The sequence below is a fragment of the Toxotes jaculatrix genome, chromosome 14 (assembly GCF_017976425.1).
Source record: "Toxotes jaculatrix isolate fToxJac2 chromosome 14, fToxJac2.pri, whole genome shotgun sequence".
Classification (NCBI taxonomy): Eukaryota; Metazoa; Chordata; class Actinopteri; family Toxotidae; genus Toxotes; species Toxotes jaculatrix.
The window spans coordinates 16,492,546-16,511,716 of NC_054407.1; the positions used below are offsets into that span (position 1 = coordinate 16,492,546).

The 19,171-nt window shown below is 39.1% G+C and overlaps 1 protein-coding gene across 1 annotated transcript; it reads left to right on the plus strand.

Moving 5' to 3' along the window:
* Positions 1-261: 261 nt before the first annotated feature.
* asic1c (acid-sensing (proton-gated) ion channel 1c) lies at positions 262-15,139 on the plus strand. Its single transcript, XM_041055061.1, has 11 exons — positions 262-903; positions 3,702-3,852; positions 4,465-4,592; positions 8,991-9,141; positions 9,235-9,291; positions 9,731-9,884; positions 10,106-10,197; positions 10,553-10,632; positions 11,200-11,271; positions 13,774-13,826; positions 15,034-15,139. Exons 1-11 carry the CDS (start codon positions 262-264, stop codon positions 15,110-15,112), a joined length of 1,659 nt encoding a protein of 552 aa, XP_040910995.1. The 3' UTR covers positions 15,113-15,139.
* The last annotated feature ends 4,032 nt before the right edge of the window (positions 15,140-19,171 follow it).

Sequence of the window (19,171 nt, forward strand, 5' to 3'; positions counted from 1 at the left end):
GCTGTTTTTCTCATAAAGGAATCATTATGTAAATCAATTTTACCTCCCCCAAGGAGCTCACTTCCTTTGTTTATATCTTTTCAAGCCTGAACAGTGGGACAGCTGCACATTAGGACTCCATTCGCTGCTACCTGGAATTTTTCATAAATAAACCTGGAGATGGTTGTGGAGGAAGCCACTGTGTGTAAACTGGGGAAGTGGAGGGTTGGCTACTAAGAAACTGCGTTTGGTATAGAGGCACCTGCCTTGACGCGAGCAATTATGGTTAAAGCACCCACATCCGAATCAATTGCCCTGGGGCCACACAAACAAAATGATGCCCAAGAGACAACTGTCCAAAACACTGAGTCCAGCTCACTGAAACCAACATGGAAAGAGATCACAGTGGATTTCATAATGAGGACCAAGATCCATGGTTTGAAGTTCGTATTCTCTCCGGACAAGTCAAAGCCGCAGCGAGTCATCTGGATCATGGCCTTCTTTGTTTGTGTCAGTCTCCTCTTCACCTGGTCCTGGAATCGAATCCTCTATCTGATGTCCTACCCTGCTGTCACGAAGATTTACATGGTGTGGGCTCACAACATGTCCTTCCCAGCTGTTACTTTCTGCAATAAAAATGTTTTCCGTGTATCCACTCTGACCAAGGATGACCTGTATCACAGCGGCTACTGGATGGACCTCATGTATCCTAATCACACAGTGATGGAGAGGAGCCTGTCCATCCTTCGAGACAGCCACAAACAGGGTCTCCTGAGCCTGTTGGACTTCAACAACTACACCCCGCCCCCTGATTACCGCATCAACACCACAGAAATGATGGGACGCCTCGGTCACCAGCTGGAGGACATGCTTCTGGAGTGCAGGTTTCGGGGGGAAACGTGCACCTACAAAAACTTCAGCACTGTATGTACAGAAAGAACGAGGGTGTTTGTCAGGTGTGGATATGAATGTGGTTCAGAAGGTGTATTAATAATTCATGTAAGCATTTAACGATGCTCCCTCCAGCAGAGATTCTCTCAGGGTGTTTTAAGGTGTTGATGTTTTTCAGCTGCAAACAAGCCCGTCCTGTTTTTGCCTCTCAGACATGACAGCTTTTGCCTTATTAAACTTGATGTCTTTAAAAAGTCACTCAAGTAAGCAAACGCAATATCACTATCATGTTGCGGTGGAAAATCAATGTCACGTCATCATCAATGACTTCAGTGTCTACTATACAGTTTTTGAAGTCTCTTATTCAAATGTATTAATCCTAGCAAGTTCTCTAGTTGCCAGGTGCTTGAACACCTTTTTGCTTTATAACCCGTGACAACAGTAGTAAGGAAGAAAAATTAGAGCATTAATAATTCAGACATTGTATATCAGTCCAAATTAAAATTTTAGCCTCCCTAATTAAACATCTGGAGGGCATGTAAAGTATATGTTCTTGCTTTGAAAATACAGCTGAGTTTCCCATTTAAAACACCAGATGGAAGTCTATTATACCCTTTGAGTAACTGTTGAATGCTGCATGAAGGAAGTGGGTGACGTTTGCAAACCATAGTCCTTCTATTCCAGATGGAAATATACTTTCATCACAAAGTGGCAGCTTTTAACGCCATCAGAAAATATTCAGGCTAAATGGGAAAACTTTGGCAGTGAGAAGCATGCATGCAGAGTGACAAATTTATTTCTACAGCAGGGAAAATTGTAAGTCTGAGACCACACTATAAGACTTAAAACGCTAACCCATGACTGACATTTAACCACTTGCCTTTGCAGATGTAAATCCGAGCATCTAGTTCAGATTCATCTAGATTCCAGTCATAAAAATCAAACATGTAACTGTGACAGCTTCAACTGGACTGAGACGTTTTGGAATATAAAGTCCTACATACAACAAGATGTCAGCTGTCTGCGGGGGGCTTCCCTTGTTTTGCACAAACCAGTGCAGATTCTCCACACACTTTAAATTCAGCTGTCACGGCCAGATCGGGGTCATAATTAGGATTTAAACAGTGTTGTGTGCTAGCATCTTAAGCAACGGATGGTGTGTCTGTTCTGTGACTGAATACAGCTCCTGTTTTATCTAACCTCAAATCTGAATCTTTAAAACTAGTCAGTAGACAGATACTCACTTTGCAGACCTTATTATACAGCAAGCAGGGGCAAAAGACCAAAGCTCTGTCTTATCTGTCTGAGCTGCATGCAAGTCCGTCTGAGTCTGGACATGGAACACTGACTCTGATCTCTTGAGATCAGCTTTGCCGTTGCCATGCTGGTTTTTGCCGGCAGCCGTCTTACCGCGACCTCACCACACTGGATACTGATGAAAATCTACCATTAGATTGATTCCTTTTATTTACAGGGTGATTTAGAAACATAGTGAAGACAGAGGGGTAGAGCCAAATTGTTGAGCAAGCCAGCAAACACATCATCTCAGCATCCACACATTTTTTTATCTGGGTGCTGCAGTATATGGGTGCCCTGTTACTGTTTGGATGATCTGGATCATTAATGTAGTAAGTATGGCTCTATGAATCAAATTAATATTTAACTTTTATGGTAGGGACGTTTATATGGAAGCAAAAAAAGGCCATAGTAATATGAATTTTATGAGGAACAGAATAACTAATTCAGAAAGTTATCCACCAATAATTAAAGTTGAAATTTGAATAAATATTTTACTTTGAAAACCATCTATCTGAATTTTTAATGTGAATTTGGCAATCTGAGTCTGTCTATCTATCTGTCTGTCTATCTGTCTATCTATATCTGTCTATCTATCTATCTGTCTGTCTGTCTGTCTGTCTGTCTGTCTGTCTGTCTGTCTGTCTATCATTTTTTGGTCCCCTGAAATATTGTATATAATTTGATGATCATACCATATATTATCTCAAATTGGTAGGCTTCTTATATCCATATCTTATATCTGTATCATCTTGAACTTACTCAGCCCCTCGAGCTGTATTCAGAATTTTAATCTTTTTTAGTCTTTATCCAAACTGTAGCCTGAGTTCAATTTGAGATGTCAACATTTCTAATCATAATACAGATTTATTCGCATTTGTTTGGCAGAGGATGTCGAGTTTTCCCATCACAGGGGAAATCCATAAAAATATGGGGAAAAAAATATGTCAGTCTGTTAACTGTGAGTGCTGAGGCAAAAGCTGAAAATAAATAACTCAAGCCAGTTGGATTAATTAAATCAGGAAGATATTTGGTGTGAGCAAACCCACTGTAGTGATTGCACATCAATCGTTGAGTGCCACTGAGCCTTACTGGCACAGGTTTGGTCTCTTAAGAAGTTTGTAAGTCAAGACACACAAATGTCTTTTACAAACCCAATTTAGAGTTTGTTTGTGTGTCCAGAGAGTTCCCACCTCAGATGTTTCTTATTTAATGACGGCAAAATAGTACATTCACTCTAAATTACTCAGGGGAAATTTGGAGTGAAATTGGGTAAAGATTGATAGCTGCTGCTGCTGCTAAGGAACGCTCATTAATTCCTCAAATCAGAGCCAGGTGCCTGTTTAAAGCCGGTACTGCTTTCTCTGATAATCACGAAACCTCTGCAATGATTACCTGTCCCGCACAATCACAAGCTGACATGTAATACATCTTGTACTGGTACACAATTTACCACAGCACAGTGTAAAAGGTTTGACTTCTCATTTACCCTCTGGTTTCTTTCTCTGCTTTTTTTTTTTTTCTTCTCCCTACAGATTTACACACGCTACGGAAAATGCTACACTTTCAACTCGGGATTAGACGGCAACCCTTTGTTGACTACTTTAAAAGGTGGCACTGGAAACGGCTTGGAGATCATGTTGGATATTCAGCAGGATGAATACCTGCCTGTTTGGGGAGAGACAGGTCAGTGCAGCTTTAACCACCACTCTGACATTTACGACAACATTTTATAACACTTATGTGGCGATTTCTCCATTTTGTTCGGGTTACCCTGGAAATCTCTACTACTCTTCTAGTCTTTTGTCATCTCTATAACATGTAGATGTGTAATCTTTTATATAAAACAAAGCCTCAAGGTTCATTCACTTGCTGCTAAATCTTTGCTTGCTTTGGCACTACAGAGCAGTGATGTACTGCCATGTTTAATAGCATATTATCTTGATATGTTTCTCCATGTCTAAAACCAGACATCGGGCCTAATAAATTGCATTCACATGTAATGAAAATTGACATATTTTCTCCACTTTATGGTGGACAACAACACCACTGTACCATACATTCATGAACTAAACAGCATGTAATAAATCTTTGGTTGTAAATCTGTTAAATATTGGTGCAGCACAGTAACATATGAGTATGTCTCTCATATTAGATCCTAGCATGTAGTTTAGGAAATCTGTTTGTCCACATATACATATCAGCATCACTGCTAGTGGAAGGATTAAGAGCCATAAAGCGGGTTTCCATAGGCGACGATACCTTTTGTTCCATTTTCTGGCGTTGCTGTATCCACAGATGAGACCTCCTACGAAGCAGGCATCAAGGTTCAGATCCACAGCCAGGATGAGCCGCCCTTCATTGACCAACTGGGATTTGGTGTGGCCCCTGGTTTTCAAACTTTTGTGTCATGTCAGCAGCAACTGGTACCTAATGTTCAGCCTCCTCCCCTCCAACCTTTGACCTGTTTTTGCTCTGCTTCATTTTGTGTTTGTCCCCAAATCTTCTCCAGCCAGTGCCCATTACCTCTGTGTCACAGGGCTTGGAGCAAAATCAGATCTCTGAATAACTTTGTGTGGGAAATGTGCGGTTAAAGTGTTAAATAAACATCCAGTGAATCTGGGTACAATAAATGAAACTGAGGAATTATAGCAGCCAAGGAACATTGATAGAGCAGGGCCAAGTAATGATTGGATGCGAGCAGACGAGCATACTGTGCTTATCAGAGCCAAAAGAACCTCAGACTACACAGCATGCAAAATATCTGGCAGCTCAGAGTGTTTGTTTTATTTTTCATATTGAGTCTTCACTACTTTTAGTCTGGGAAAAGGGAATATATGAAAATATGAATACAGCTATTTGAATTTTATGAAAATTGTCTCCAGTGGCTCATTCAAAGAGGAGGCAGAGCAAAGCTGTGAGGAAGACTCAAAGATTTGACGCAGCCATGGTCAACAGACTGTAATGATCAAAACGTTTGAAGAGACATTTAACCGTCTCTTATAATTAACACCCTCTAAAGAAATTGTTAAAGTAATATTAAACATCATGCGTGATTTTTCGCACTGAGATTACTGCTAAAATGGTCAGTCGGCAGCAACATTCAGCTGCTTTAAAGCCTTATTACATATAACTGACCTGAAGACTTACTATATCTTGAGGGAAAGATAATGAAACTGAACTATTAAAAAGAGCCGGGTGCCCCTTTCATCATAGCAGTTTATTTTCCAATTCCATTAACACTTAAACTGTGCATCCGTAAATAGCAAAGATGACCCACAGCTGTTTTGAAAGCATATTTTAGAATGTATCATGATTTAGGGGCACAGTAAAATGAGGGTTTTAGTATCAAGGGAAGCAGAAAGGGCCAGGCAGGTTTGTTGACTGTAGAAAATTTGCTCTTAGTCGTCAACTATCCTTTCACCGCCGCCAGTGAAGGATGAAAAGTAATAACTATAGTTGAGCCGGATTGATCGGAAAGCCTATGTGCAAGGTCGTAATACTGAGCTCACATGGATTTCCTATCCAAATCTAATGAAACTGTACAGCGGTTATGTGATGTTGCCAAGACAACAGATTCAAATTGTGTCTCTTTTGTCTACGCTAGAATAGCACACAGGCCAAAAACGAGTGATTTGATTTCCAAAAGGAAAGGGTGACAGAACAGGAAAATATCCTCTGACAAACAGCAAAACCCTCGTTGTAAGTCAAGAAAATGGCGGCTGTGCCACAAAGGATCTTAGATTCTTGCAGTGATTACCTTTGAGATCAAGTGTATTTTTGTATTTTGCCGCAGGCTTATTAAAATTTCTTCCACATAATCAGTCTTTGTGAGGAATTGAAATAAAGTATACTCCAGCAGTAAATCTAATTCATTACTTTAGCGATTAATTGAGCCTAATTTAAATGATTTTGCTCCTAAAGTTAATGGTCTTGGTCAGTTCATGAGCATGAAATAAATGATCAAATAAAAATCTTCACCCTTCTTTTAGCAGAATAACATGGGATGATTGAGGCAGATTTCTGGGCTCCTGAAACAGACACTTGGACACCACAAACATGACAAATTTTATTCTTGGGAAGCAGTTTTGAATATATATATCTCTCTCTGTCTCTATCTCTCTACAAATGTTGTAAAGTGCTCCAAGTATATCATCGTTCAGCCATCTCCAAGAAGTGAATCTGGGCTGTTAATCACCATCACAAAGTTTCCTCCAGAAAGCAAAAGTGCATGGATTGTCATTTATAATTTTGACACGAGCGCCCACACCAGTGACAGCTAAAAGACATGTTTACGACCTAAAAGATGTGCTGAATTAATTAGGCTGTCATTAAAGTCTGGCCAGCATTAATTTCAGTCAGTCTCCTAACGAGTACAGTGACATGACTCTCAGTGTAATAATAGACAGCTGGATGAAGCACTTTCGATTTCAGGATTTTTTTTTTCTGTCAGAGGAATTTAATTTTTAATAGGAGGCTGTGACTTGTGAGCCAACACAGGCATGAAGACTCCACCACCACATTTTGGACTAGACTCATGTAATGGTTGTAACTGAACTGTGTCTTCCCTCAAGCTTGAGTAGAGGTAAGAAGAGAATGGCTGAATGACAAACCCACCAGTGCACTAGCACTGCAGTTTTCACACACTGCTGGGAGCTGTAGCTGTTTTGTTGTTACACTGACGACAGGCTGTCTGTGAGGAGGGGTTTACCACTTATGTCCCTTACCTCACTGTTGCTCCTCTATTTATTTTTGATAATGATGTGGGCTGTGTTCCCTCACCCCTCGCCCTAGATGAGACGTCCTATGAGGCCGGCATAAAGGTACAGCTTCACTCTCAGTCAGAGCCTCCTTTCCTCCATGAGCTGGGCTTCGGGGTCGCCCCCGGCTTCCAAACGTTCGTTTCCACCCAAGAGCAGAGGGTAGCGTATGACTGTCTGGGCTTGCTGCATGCCAAAAAAATAAAATAAAATAAATAAATACTGTATTGTTAAATAGCTACACACCCATCATTGAGTTCCATACTTTCATCTGCTGGCCTCCTTCCACTGAGGAATGGATTCATCTGCCCCCCTCTGTGTGGCTGAAGCAACAACATCTGCAGTCCCTCGTCATTGTCTTCTCTGTGTAATAGATATCAGTAAAGAGCAGCTAATGTGTTTCATTCCAGCTTAAAGCCATTCATCCGAGTCTGTATCTTCATCAGAGCTGTTGCCTGGCTTTACCCTTTCACTGCCATGTGCAGTTCTGTTAACATCTTTTTTTTTTGTTTGTTTGTTGGTTTCGTTTTGCTTTTATGTGTCATGGAGGCGATCCACTGGACCGCTCCTTAATGTCATCTGGAGGGACCAGACAATGTGATACATTAGATTTTATTACCCACGAGGACTGTGGCATCAGTTCGAAGTCTAGCATTTATTGCACTAGGATTTTATCTCCACTGTAACTCCAGCTACGAGTCTGTGGGCTAGAAATGGAGTTCAATAAAGACTTAATCGTGTTTGCCAGATTTAAGTCCACTTCCTCAGTGAATTGTACTCGATCTCTGTCACTCTCTTTCGACTAAATCATCGTTAGATTGTCAGAGTTAGCCTGGTTAGAGCTGGTGGAGATGATTGGGAATTACAGTGAACCTTAATGTGACAATAGCAGCATCATTTCTCTGTGAAGTTTGTCAGGAAGAGGGCTTTGGCATTGATTGCTGGCTAGCTCCCACTGTAATTAGTAGCTATGTGCTCAAATGCCCAAGCAAGCATTGGTGCCCTTCATAAATAATTGGTTCATTTTTGTCATGAAAATGAGTACTAGGCAGTCATTACCATAAATTGCTGTAAACAAGACTTTTAAAGGGGACTGGAAGTCTTGCTGGTGGTTAAATGTCAGTGTGTTCAGTTTACTGAAAATGGAGCTCCTTTAAAAATGTTAAAGGGAGCTTTAAACAGGTCGCGCACACACACATTGCTGCAGTTATGAGACGAGCATCATGGATAGTGTGAGCCAAAACCTTAAACGTCATTAAAATATCCCTCATTAGTGGAATCATTTAGAATTCCCTGTGTCACTCATAAATGTAGTGACCTGCTCTTCACCTTTTTAATGAGAGTTTTACCTCTAATGAGACTGCAGACCAACTATACACTACATCCTCAAGTCACTGTTAAATTCAGAGGCCTATGTAATCAGGGTAGTTTTTTTTTTTTTTTTTTTTTAAATAAATTCTCATGGGCAAAAATTAGAAAATCTAAATAGTTAATCAACAGTAAAACCACTTTAGTAAGCTTTTCAGAGAGAACTTTATTAGGATTTATTTTTGTTAAACATACTACTTTTTGATAACAGTAGGATGTTATTCTTTGTATAATGTCTGTTAAACTCATTTGATTGTTCATTTGGAAACTGTGAACTGTTTATTGTTCTGAGTTTCATTCTCAGGGTTGTAAAATTTGTCCATTGATTGTGGTGTCCTGTCTGAAACTACATATTTTACAGATTTCTATTAAGCCTGTCTCTATTCCCATGGTACTCTGCTTCCTACCGGGGACTAGACCTGCATTAGTAATGTTCTGCATGATGTCTGCTTGCTGCTATACATGAGCAATAATGTTGTCCTGATTGGACATTTTGTGTAAATATTGTCTCAGTTCCCATTTTCATGTAAATGCTTCTGCATTTTTTTTTTAACATTTGAGACATTTTTGTTGGGTTTTGTCAGCTTGTTGTTCTTTTTTTTTTTTTGTAATAGCTGTACTGGGCTTGCATTATGTTTTTCCGTGTAATCCTGTGCTCTTATATACTGAGGGGAAACATGTTGCTTGCTCTTTCAGCTTCAATACCTCCCTCCGCCTTGGGGAGATTGCAAGTCTACTCCCATAGACTCTGAATACTTCTCCACATACAGCATCACCGCTTGCCGCATTGACTGTGAAACCCGGTACCTGCTGGAGAATTGCAACTGCAGGATGGTTCACATGCCGGGTATGAATTCAGACTGAGCACTGAAAAGTGTCCTCATGTCGAATTTTTATATTTGATGTATAATTACTATCACTTTTATGTTATTTCAAACAGGGACCTCAACTGTTTGCACACCTGAGCAGTACAAAGACTGTGCTGACCCAGCTTTAGGTGAGCCCACACACTGTACTGTATAAGTATGAAATATTAGTGTAATAGTTTTGCATTAATGTCTGAATTCGACCAAGTGTTCAGCGGCAGCCCTTAGATAACACCTCTGTAGCTTTAAGTCTGAATTATTTTAATCTCAGACAGTACTGAAGCAAAATAATAAAATAAAATTATTGTTTAAAAATTCCATTAGGAAGGTTTGTGATGTGTCTATGCTTCACTGATATCAAATAAATCCCACAGCGCTTTATTTCTCCCTCCTCTGTATTATAGCTTCAGTCATTATTTGCTTTCATGGAAAGTGAACGATGGCAGCGAATGTAGTTTTTCTGTTGTGTGAAGAGATATTTTTAGCAGAAACCGAGAGCCTCTGTGTGCAGGTTTTGTTTGATTCTTCGCAGTGATCACATTATTTTTGAATGACTTTGATCATCCACAGACTTTTTGGTAGAGAAAGACAACGATTACTGTGTCTGTCAGACCCCCTGCAACATGACTCGCTATGGCAAGGAGCTGTCCATGGTTAAGATCCCCAGTAAGGCATCTGCTAAATATCTGGCTAAGAAATTCAACAAAACTGAGCAATATATTGGGTAAGTATTATTTGGTAGCAGTGAGTTATTCAGATAATGGCCTCTTCTCTTTTTTTTCTGTTGATGGATGGATGTACTGTGGAATAGCATGACCTGAGTCTCCATCGTTCACCTTCAATGTAACGATAATGAAAGATAGTTACACAGGAAAAGTGAGATATAATTTAGTCAAATATCGCTGGAAATAAAATCTGGTGTGCTCTTGTCTGTCCTCTCTCCAGAGAAAATATATTGGTCTTGGACATCTTCTTTGAAGCTCTGAATTATGAGAAGATTGAGCAGAAGAAGGCTTATGAAATTGCAGGGCTCCTCGGTAAGATTCTCGCAGTTTCAGGTTCATTGTGACAGAGAAATGCGGCCGACCTCGGTATCAGCACTCTCAACGGGCCCCCCTCTGCACATTTGACATCGTGTGTTCATGCCTGGGGCTTTGAGGTGTCTCCTTTGAACTCGTGAAACAAGCTGAGCACATTTTGATAATCTGATGCTCTTGCAAGGGCGACCGGATTGGGTCTGATGAGAAGTTGGGGCTGGATGGACACGTTTGACAATTGTGCTCAGATGACTCAGAGAGATACTGAATTAAAAGTGACAGCGCAGGCAATGGTTTCACACACCATTGTTCAATTACTGTACCTGCCCATATCTGTTAATCTCTCTTTTTCTAGGTGACATTGGTGGCCAGATGGGGCTGTTTATCGGAGCCAGTGTTTTAACAATACTGGAAATATTTGACTACCTATATGAGGTAAAGCGATGGCTTTTACATTATTAAAATTTAAACTACCAAGCATTATTTCTCTTTATTTATGTCTTAATGTATTTAAAGGAAAATGATTACATGAATAGTTTGGCATTTTTGGGGGAAGTATGCACATTCTCTTTCCTGGTGAGAGTTTGAGATAATTAATAGCACCCTCATTTTTGTATGGGGCTGGAGCCAGCAGCCTATTAGCTTAGCCTTGTAAAAAGACAGAGAAAACAGCTAGCCTGGTTCTGTCTAACCAGCACATATGAAGCACACTTATTTATTCAACCAAAAAAATGATCATTTGCTGTTTTTTGAGGGGTTAAGTTAACCAGCCACTGGTTATAGCTTCATCTTTACTGTACAGATATGAGAGTAGTATCCATTTGGGCTTATTTCTCAAAATGTCAGACTATTGCTTTTACATCTAATTGATTTTACACAAAGTGAAATTATTCACAGACTGCTCTTAAATATAGTTGTGTTGCTAATGTGTAACTTTGATGTCATGGACGATGTATTTCATGTGTTTGTAATGTGTATCTGATGTTTTTTTTTTGCATTTAGGTGTTTAAGGATAAGGTTTTGGGTTACTTCATACGCAAGAAACGACCACAGCGTTGCCAGAGCGACAATTTGGTAATTTTAGTCTCTCAGAATGGATTTGACTAAATGAACTGAATGTGATGTGTATTAGATGAGCTCAGGAACAACAAAATGTCTGCTCACACTTGAAATGCTTTTAATGAACAGCGCCAGAGAGAAGGCAAAGCCACACAACATTATGTCATCATTAGTTTCAATCTCTCTTGCAGAAACAGTGTGTTGTTCTAGAGAACACAATCGTTAATAATGCATAAACATTGTTTTTATTGCACAGTGTGAATGCATAATCAGTGCAATATTATACACACATGCGGCACTCTTTATTTACATGTTGAATATTATAGAGAAGCAACACAAATTATTGCTTATGATGACAAAAATCTACAGTAGTTTTACAAATGTGCAGATGAGTATTTACCAAGCTGACTTTGTAAGCTTCTTTTTCCAAGCTTTTTTTTGTGCTTATCAAATGTTTTGCTTCTTAAATGCCCTTAAGCATCAATGGATGGACAAGTAGAAGTGAAGTGTCTGACCTGCTTTCGGTTAATTTTTATTTATGACTCACAAACTGCTCTTGTGATCAGACGTTATGGCTGTAATCTTTGTTAATCCCATACACCAACCCGCTTTTTAGGAATTTACAGAACTTACTGTAGCTTCTCTATGTCACCCTCAGTCGTGTAATTACTGCTCACTTAGAGCAGGAGAAGCTGTTATTGTACTTGGGTTTTCCCGCTTTATGTCTGGCAGTATGATTAGAGCGAACTCAAAATAGATTCATGCGAGAGTAGATGCATGAGCAGAAAGTCAAATGAGATTAAGAGGTCTGGAGATGTTATTAACATTTGACGATCAACTCGTTTTCAAAGCCTTTAAGGCAATGAAACCCATTTTAACTTCAAAATGAAAGCTGGAGTTATGTGAGGCATTTCTGTCCTGCCCTAAATCACAGCACTTTGTTGAGCCCAGCGGTTAAACACACTGCATCCAGAGGCACCCTCACTTCCTCTGCAGACTGTTATGTAAGGTTTATACAGAGAAATTAAAACATAATTTATAACTGAAATGCACCTTCTAAATATCAGCAATCAGCAAATGTTCTGCACATGCTGCTGAATCAAACTTTCGCCATCATCTCCATCTGAAGACTCATTTTTTTTAGTGTAATTCCTGTGCTAATATAGGATGAAGTTTAAGTCAAATCTGACTACAAAAGCAAAACATGCTTGAGGTACATGTGACTGGTAAACATTTAAAGGAATTTAGTATCAATTGTGATCCTAAACTTAACTGCATTATTTGGTGTTATTGATCATTTAAAAAAAATAAAAGGTATAAATACTGATCCCTCCTCATGGATAAAATTTATAAAACCACCATCAAAATTCCTCAGGTAATAAATAAGGAAAACTTTAGTCTTAGTCTTTACTCTAATCCTTAATATTTTGTCAATGCCAATAAAATTTAATTACAAAATCTAATTTGTAATAACCACTCAATCCATTTCTTTCTAACACATGGGGACTACTGGTGGTGTCCCAAGTCCAAATAACAGCCAAAAGCCTCCAGTCCATCTCTGCACCTCACTGTGGAGGCAAAAACAGAAACAAAAGCTAAAACATTTCCTCTTTTCTGGTGCTGTTTTAATCCAAAGCATTTAAGCAGATTTTAGTGAAAGGCAGACATTTCCTTTTGTCCCTGAGTTAACTGTATCTTCCAATTTGCATCCGGCCTTCTTGGCAGAATCTCGGAAATGCAAGGCTCTAATTATGTGTTATGTGTCACACAAGCCCAAGACTTTTTCATCGCGAGTAAAAAGACAGCATGCAAGACAGGTTGTTCCCCAGTGTCTCTTCAGATTGGTGAAAAGGTTCTGGGTTTGTGTCTGCATGAGGATTGTGTTTATGCATGCTTGGTTGCCTCGGGTTTAGAAATCGGTTTGACAGCTGATGTGGAAAAAAAAAGATTGTTTGAACCTTTGAAAAAGGTTGTTTCCTCTCTTTAGTAGATGTGGATTTATGTTAACTTAAGCCGACAAAGTTAAGGAGGAGGTTGTTTCAGTCTGGTTTTTGGAGGATCAATTACAGTGTGGCACTAGACGAAGCATTTTTTCAGCGGGCTGACATTTACAGTCAGTGTCATGCTTTTCCCAGAGTCTGACATGGTGTGATATTTACTGTACTCTCCTCCATTCATGTCATATGTTCACCTGCTTACTATAAACCATCCTCTTTACTTCCTTTATCTCATATTCAGTAACCGTTTTTCAACTAGTCCATTGTCACATCTCCACTCAAACAGCCTGATGATGAAGTTAAGCGTTTAGTCGTTTATTAGAATCTATTTTTAGTTTGACTTTCATTCTCTTCAGTGATCGTCAACACCTCTGGATCACAGTAGTTGCGCTGTGCTTTTGGGGAAAACCCTCACTTGCAGTATTCCCTCAATAAGTTAGTAACTAATAGCATTTGCATTGTGTTTTATTTTCATTTCAGTCACCCTCACCCATCTTTCTTTTCATCATGTCTATTCCAGGAGTTTCCAGAGAACCCAACCAGCCCTGGTGTCACGCCTAATCATGCCCCCAGGTAGCACACCCCATTGATATTAGATGCTCCCTCCCATGCTGTCCCTCTCTTTCATACATACTTGAGACCATCTCATACATCATTTCCTCAGTGGCTACAAGTGATTTGGTTGGCTTTAGTAGACAGTCAACAAAAAAAAGGGGTGATTATCCAGCTGCAGTGAGCATTTTAATATCTACCACTGTGTCAGGGCAGGTTTAGTTTGGTGTGTGTCTGTATTTACCAGCTCAACAGAAGATATGAGTTGGTTGGATTCTCCAAGCGCATAAAGATTTGACTCACTGCCCTATGCAAAATTCGCTCCTTCCACCGGTTAATGATGCTTTCTTTCCCATAGGATACAGCGCAGTACTCGTGTGAAAACAGATCACAAATTTATTGAATTGTTGGTAAAAAAAAAAAAAAACTGAACCACATGAGATCTATTGGTTTCCCTGCAGCACAGAGGTCCATTTAGAGGCAATGCATTGTAGGCTCGTGCCAGATAACATCACTAGATGCATTACTTTGTGATGTTATCACAGGTCTGCATGCAGTGAGTTTGCACAAAAATATAAATGGTTCTTTGTCTGCTGGAATAGCCTTTTTTTTTTTTTTTTTTTTGCCAATGGGGCCACCAATGTTGTTATCCACATATCAGCAGTTATCCACTCAGTGAGCTCACACACAGGGAAATGCAGACGTATGTGGATGTTTCAACTTCCGTAACTTAAAGCATTTAACATGCTAGTGTAAAAACAGGACTAAAAATATGCTGTTTTCTTTCTCCTCTCCCTCCTTTCATTCATCTTTCCCCACCTTCCCCCAATTTTCTTTATACTCTCTCCTCACTACCTGTGAAACATATGCGATGTGGCTGATCTTGGAACCTCCAAATCTGTTGTATTCATTACCTCATCATTGTCCACATATGTTTCTGTCATTCATTGTCCTTCCTTATATAATCTCTCCTGGTGTCTGTTGCATTAATAACGATCAACCTCATTTTTATTTTTGTTTTTGCTCAATTTCTTCTCGCCACCTGTTTTTTTTCTTCTTCTTTTTTTTTAATTCTTCGTGATCGCCCCCGTCTCTCTCATTTTACCTGTGGCTCATTTCTTTCTTCTATCATCCTCATCCCCATCCTCATCCTCATCACTCCCTTCATCACCCCTCCCTTAACCCGGTTGAACTCGTCTTCCCTCCTTCCCTCCCCTCTGTTTTGCAGAGCACCTGTGACACCCTCCGGAGTCACTCGGACAGTCTCGGATTCACGCCGAACATGTTACCTCGTCACCCGACTCTAGGCAACTTTGAGGAGTTTGCTTGTTGACGACATAAAGTAGGGGTTGGGTGTAGGGTGGCACATCTGGGGGACTTGACAGCAAACTGTGAAATAATTTATGTATTTAACAGAAAAAGGGTTGAGTGCATAACTCGAAGATGTATAGTAGAGTTTATCAATGCCTGAATAGAAATAGAATACTATCATCAGAAAAAAAAACAAAAAAAAAAACAAGAGACCACTTCCAAAACAGAACTCAGGTTTAACTGCCATGTCGAGGCATCAGTGTTAATTTATTCACGTTTCATTTTGTTGATTTTGTTTTTCTTATCCAGTCACTTTAGAGTATACATTCATCAAAGATTAATGTGTCCAAAAAAAAAAAAAAAAAAAGGATTCTGACCTGTGTTGAGATTTACGAGAGTTACGTAGTACTGTTGTGCTAGTTTTGCTGTACATCAATCAAAAACAAACAAAAAAAACCAAACAAAACAAAACAAAAAAAAAAAGAGAATACATGTGGATTGGTGTGTGTAGCAGTTTCTTATCAGTGTTACGTCTCCGGCATCTAACCGATGCCATATTGAGTGACCTTATACCTGTCACCAGTTAGAACAGGAGAGCCTTTTTAGAAATCTGCTCCACTTTGACGAGCTGATTGTTGGTTTAAAGAGCTGCTCATACCTGAATCAAAACACTAGACTAGTGTTTCATGTTGCCTTTTGCTACTACGAGGCTTTAATTTGCCTCGTGAATTAGACAACTGTGCTTATTCAATTTAGAAACAGAAGAGGAACTTGATTATTTGTGTATATGCAAGTGTTTAGTTGTGTTCCACATGGCCCCAGGGATGACAGAAGCTACTGAATTGAATGTTTTTGTTAACTTTATTGACTTTTTACACACATTAAGGATATAAAAGCGAGTCAGGAGGCAAAAAAAAGGCTGTTGATTGTATCTTTATATCTTTATATAGCCGACATTTTAATTTTCATTAATGTTTCCCTTTTTTGGGGGGGGGGGATAGTGTTGCTATGGTGACTCACAGAATAATGCTAGCATTCGGCTTGCTGTAAAGGTTGGCCCTTATTTCCGTGGAATTCATCAGAACAAAAACAATCAGGCTCTCTTCTGCCTTGTTTTTTTCTTTTAAATAATTCTATTTTTTCATTATCGCGTCTTAAAGGTGTTCATCAGCACAATCCCCTGTGATAGTAATCTATTCTCTATTGAACATGACTAGAGTTAAAAGGCTTGTTGGTGACATTCCTAAACTTGACAGAAATTTGTAAATAAACACAATCAAATGCCATGAAGAAATTCTATACTGCTCATGTGAGACATTTGTCAAATATATATATATTAATAAATACAGATATATATAGATAGAAAGTTACTGGTGATTACAACATGACTGACAGATGGATAGACTTTATTAGATCCAAGAGAATTGCCTCAAAACATCAAAACCACCATGCACCTCAGCCCCCATTCAGTTCAGTTGATTTATAACAGAAATGCATTGTACAATTTCACCATTGTATCCTATTATTATTATTATTATTATTATTATTATTACTACAGAACATGTAACAAGTCACAAATAACAGTTTGTGATGTATAAATGATCAAGTATAATAAACTCTATATTTACCCATCTTACTCATGTACACAACTTTTCTTCTTACCTGCGTGTCACTCTACTTCCTCTCTCGTTAATGTCTACTTCCTCTCCGTGTTATTTAAAATCCTTGACACCACAATTACGGACTTGTAGGTACAGTTACACATCCTTCGCTATAAATACTTTATTGAAAATATTTTTTAAATGTGAAACTTTCAAGTATAATGCCGATCAAGTGAGTGGTGTTCATAACACTGTAGCTTTATTACTCTGTTGTCTGTGTATTAGATGACTGTTGATGTGAAGCACAAACCCCTTGGAGATCAGCCATCACTCGAAAGCCAATGACTGGACGTCTATGGTTGTGACTACCTTTTACGGCTCAAGTTTCTAAACTCTCACACTGTTACACATGGTGTGTTCACTGCTCCAACATTATCAGGAATAAGAGTGCACTCCAAGAGGAGCCAGAGACCACCTCGTGAAGAGACTTTATCCGAATGGAAATTTTACCTTTCAGGAAACAAGAAAAAAAAAAAAAAGAAAAAGAAAGAAAAGGGTGAATCAGTGGCGTTGTGTTATGAGCAATAAATGCACTGAATCAGAAGATACCACTGTTATCAAATTGACATTAATAGAAATTATTTGATCTGGGATTCCCATTTTCAATTCATGACGTATTCAACAGCTGGAACGGACGTAGACTTGAACAGCTGCCAGTTGTGACACAGATGTATGATATGATAATTGTACAATAACCATCATCAGCCAAATAAAGGGACACAAATGCCAATTCATGTTACACAATGATGCTATTCTGACGATGCTGCATTGTCATGATGATTTTAAGTGTGTGTGTCATGTTGTCGGGTTCAAAAGCATAAAAATGACCCAGCACCTACCGCAAACTGTGGGGATATGTAATGCCTCGGGGGTTTACCTCTCTCCCCACCCCCTGCCTTACTACCAGTCACAGAACAGCAGAGTGTATCTGAACTGGCAGAAACTATTACTGAAATGTTTGTGCTCATTAAGTAGTCCTGAATTGACATTTACTGCATAGTTATGGCCAAGTAGAAAAAAAAACAATATTCTATACTGTTACTATACTGTACAACAAACAGAGATCTGAATTATTTTATTCTTACTTTTAATAATTTATGGCACATCCCTGATTTTCTTCCCTGCATGACCATTGTGTATCCCCTATTATCTCTGGTCTCTTAATGTAATATTAGCCATGCTATTCACTTTGTATTGTCCAAAGTGTATTTTCAGAGCCAGATGAGACAAAATCGTGTTCTCCACATCCTGTGGTACAAGGTCTTGGATCTTTATGGTACAAATCCTCCTCAAGCCAGGATTGGGATCACGCAAAACTCAAAAGAAAGATGATATGCAGATGTGGAAAACTGCAGCATCTATCACACATTTTTATGGAATTCAAAAAACATAATGTGGCTTGAAACTAAAAAAATGTGCCTTTAAGACTGCTTCTTACAGGCAACATCAAGATTTTTATGCGCACACATATCTGGGGAACTGGACTTGCTTCATCTGGCTCTACATGCTCTATGTGCATTTTATTGTAGATATGTGATTTTAACTCTGAACTGTACATTAAATAGTTAATATACACTTAACTATGCGTAAAGTACTCAGTCTTAAACTGTCATGAGAGTTTCAAACCACCTTACTGACAGATTAAACTGTTCGCTGACTGAAAGGCACTGAAAACATTTTGTCTCGTGCTCAGTGTGAGTGATGGGATCCTAGATGAACATAAAATATTCTGCTAAGGTTAGAGCAGTTTGATTATTTTACACAGGAGATTTCTGTGCTTGTGCTTTTCTCTGAGCTCTTCTCATAGGTGCACTTCCATGTTCCACTCAGAATGAAACCTTTTAAATCAAAATGTGATGACAGTTGTCTTTGTCAGTCAACTCTGATCAAAGCACAACCACACAGACCTGACGAAGCAGACTAGCTGAGTTTTTGAGAGTCAGGCTTTTACCTAATAATGATGATGTTGTTGAGAAACCTTTCAGGTTTTCAGGGGCTTTAAAACAAAGATGACAGCTGTTGTACACTGAAGTTGACAGAAATTAAAGTCAAACTTTTATCACTATTTAAAATATAATCGCAGCACAACAGCAGATGTAACAAAGACCTGTTGTCGAAAATGCTGACGTTGTTTAGACGACTACTGATACGCAAGCTGTGTAAAGTATTTCCAAAGAAACGCAAGCATTGATTAAACAGTCTCACAACAATGATCATTTGGTAGCTGTTCTGGAGCTTTTGATCACTTCTCATGATCTTCCTCAACAGATGGAGTTTGCCCACTTGTCATGGATTTGATGCTAAACTCCAGAACGGCTACTAACTGGACCCTGTGGTGAGGTTACTTTGCCAGCCGCTGTTTCCAAGGTAAAGGTAAAGAATGAATTTCCAGTC

What these genes read in the sequence shown, in the direction of transcription:
- asic1c (XM_041055061.1), top strand. Translation starts at nt 262, where the DNA reads ATGGTTAAAGCACCCACATCCGAATCAATTGCCCTGGGGCCACACAAA. An exon ending in TGTCATGTCAGCAGCAACTG is followed by an intron (nt 4,593 to 8,990) that starts GTACCTAATGTT and finishes TTGCTCTTTCAG; the next exon opens with CTTCAATACCTCCCTCCGCC. An exon ending in AAAACTGAGCAATATATTGG is followed by an intron (nt 9,885 to 10,105) that starts GTAAGTATTATT and finishes TCCTCTCTCCAG; the next exon opens with AGAAAATATATTGGTCTTGG.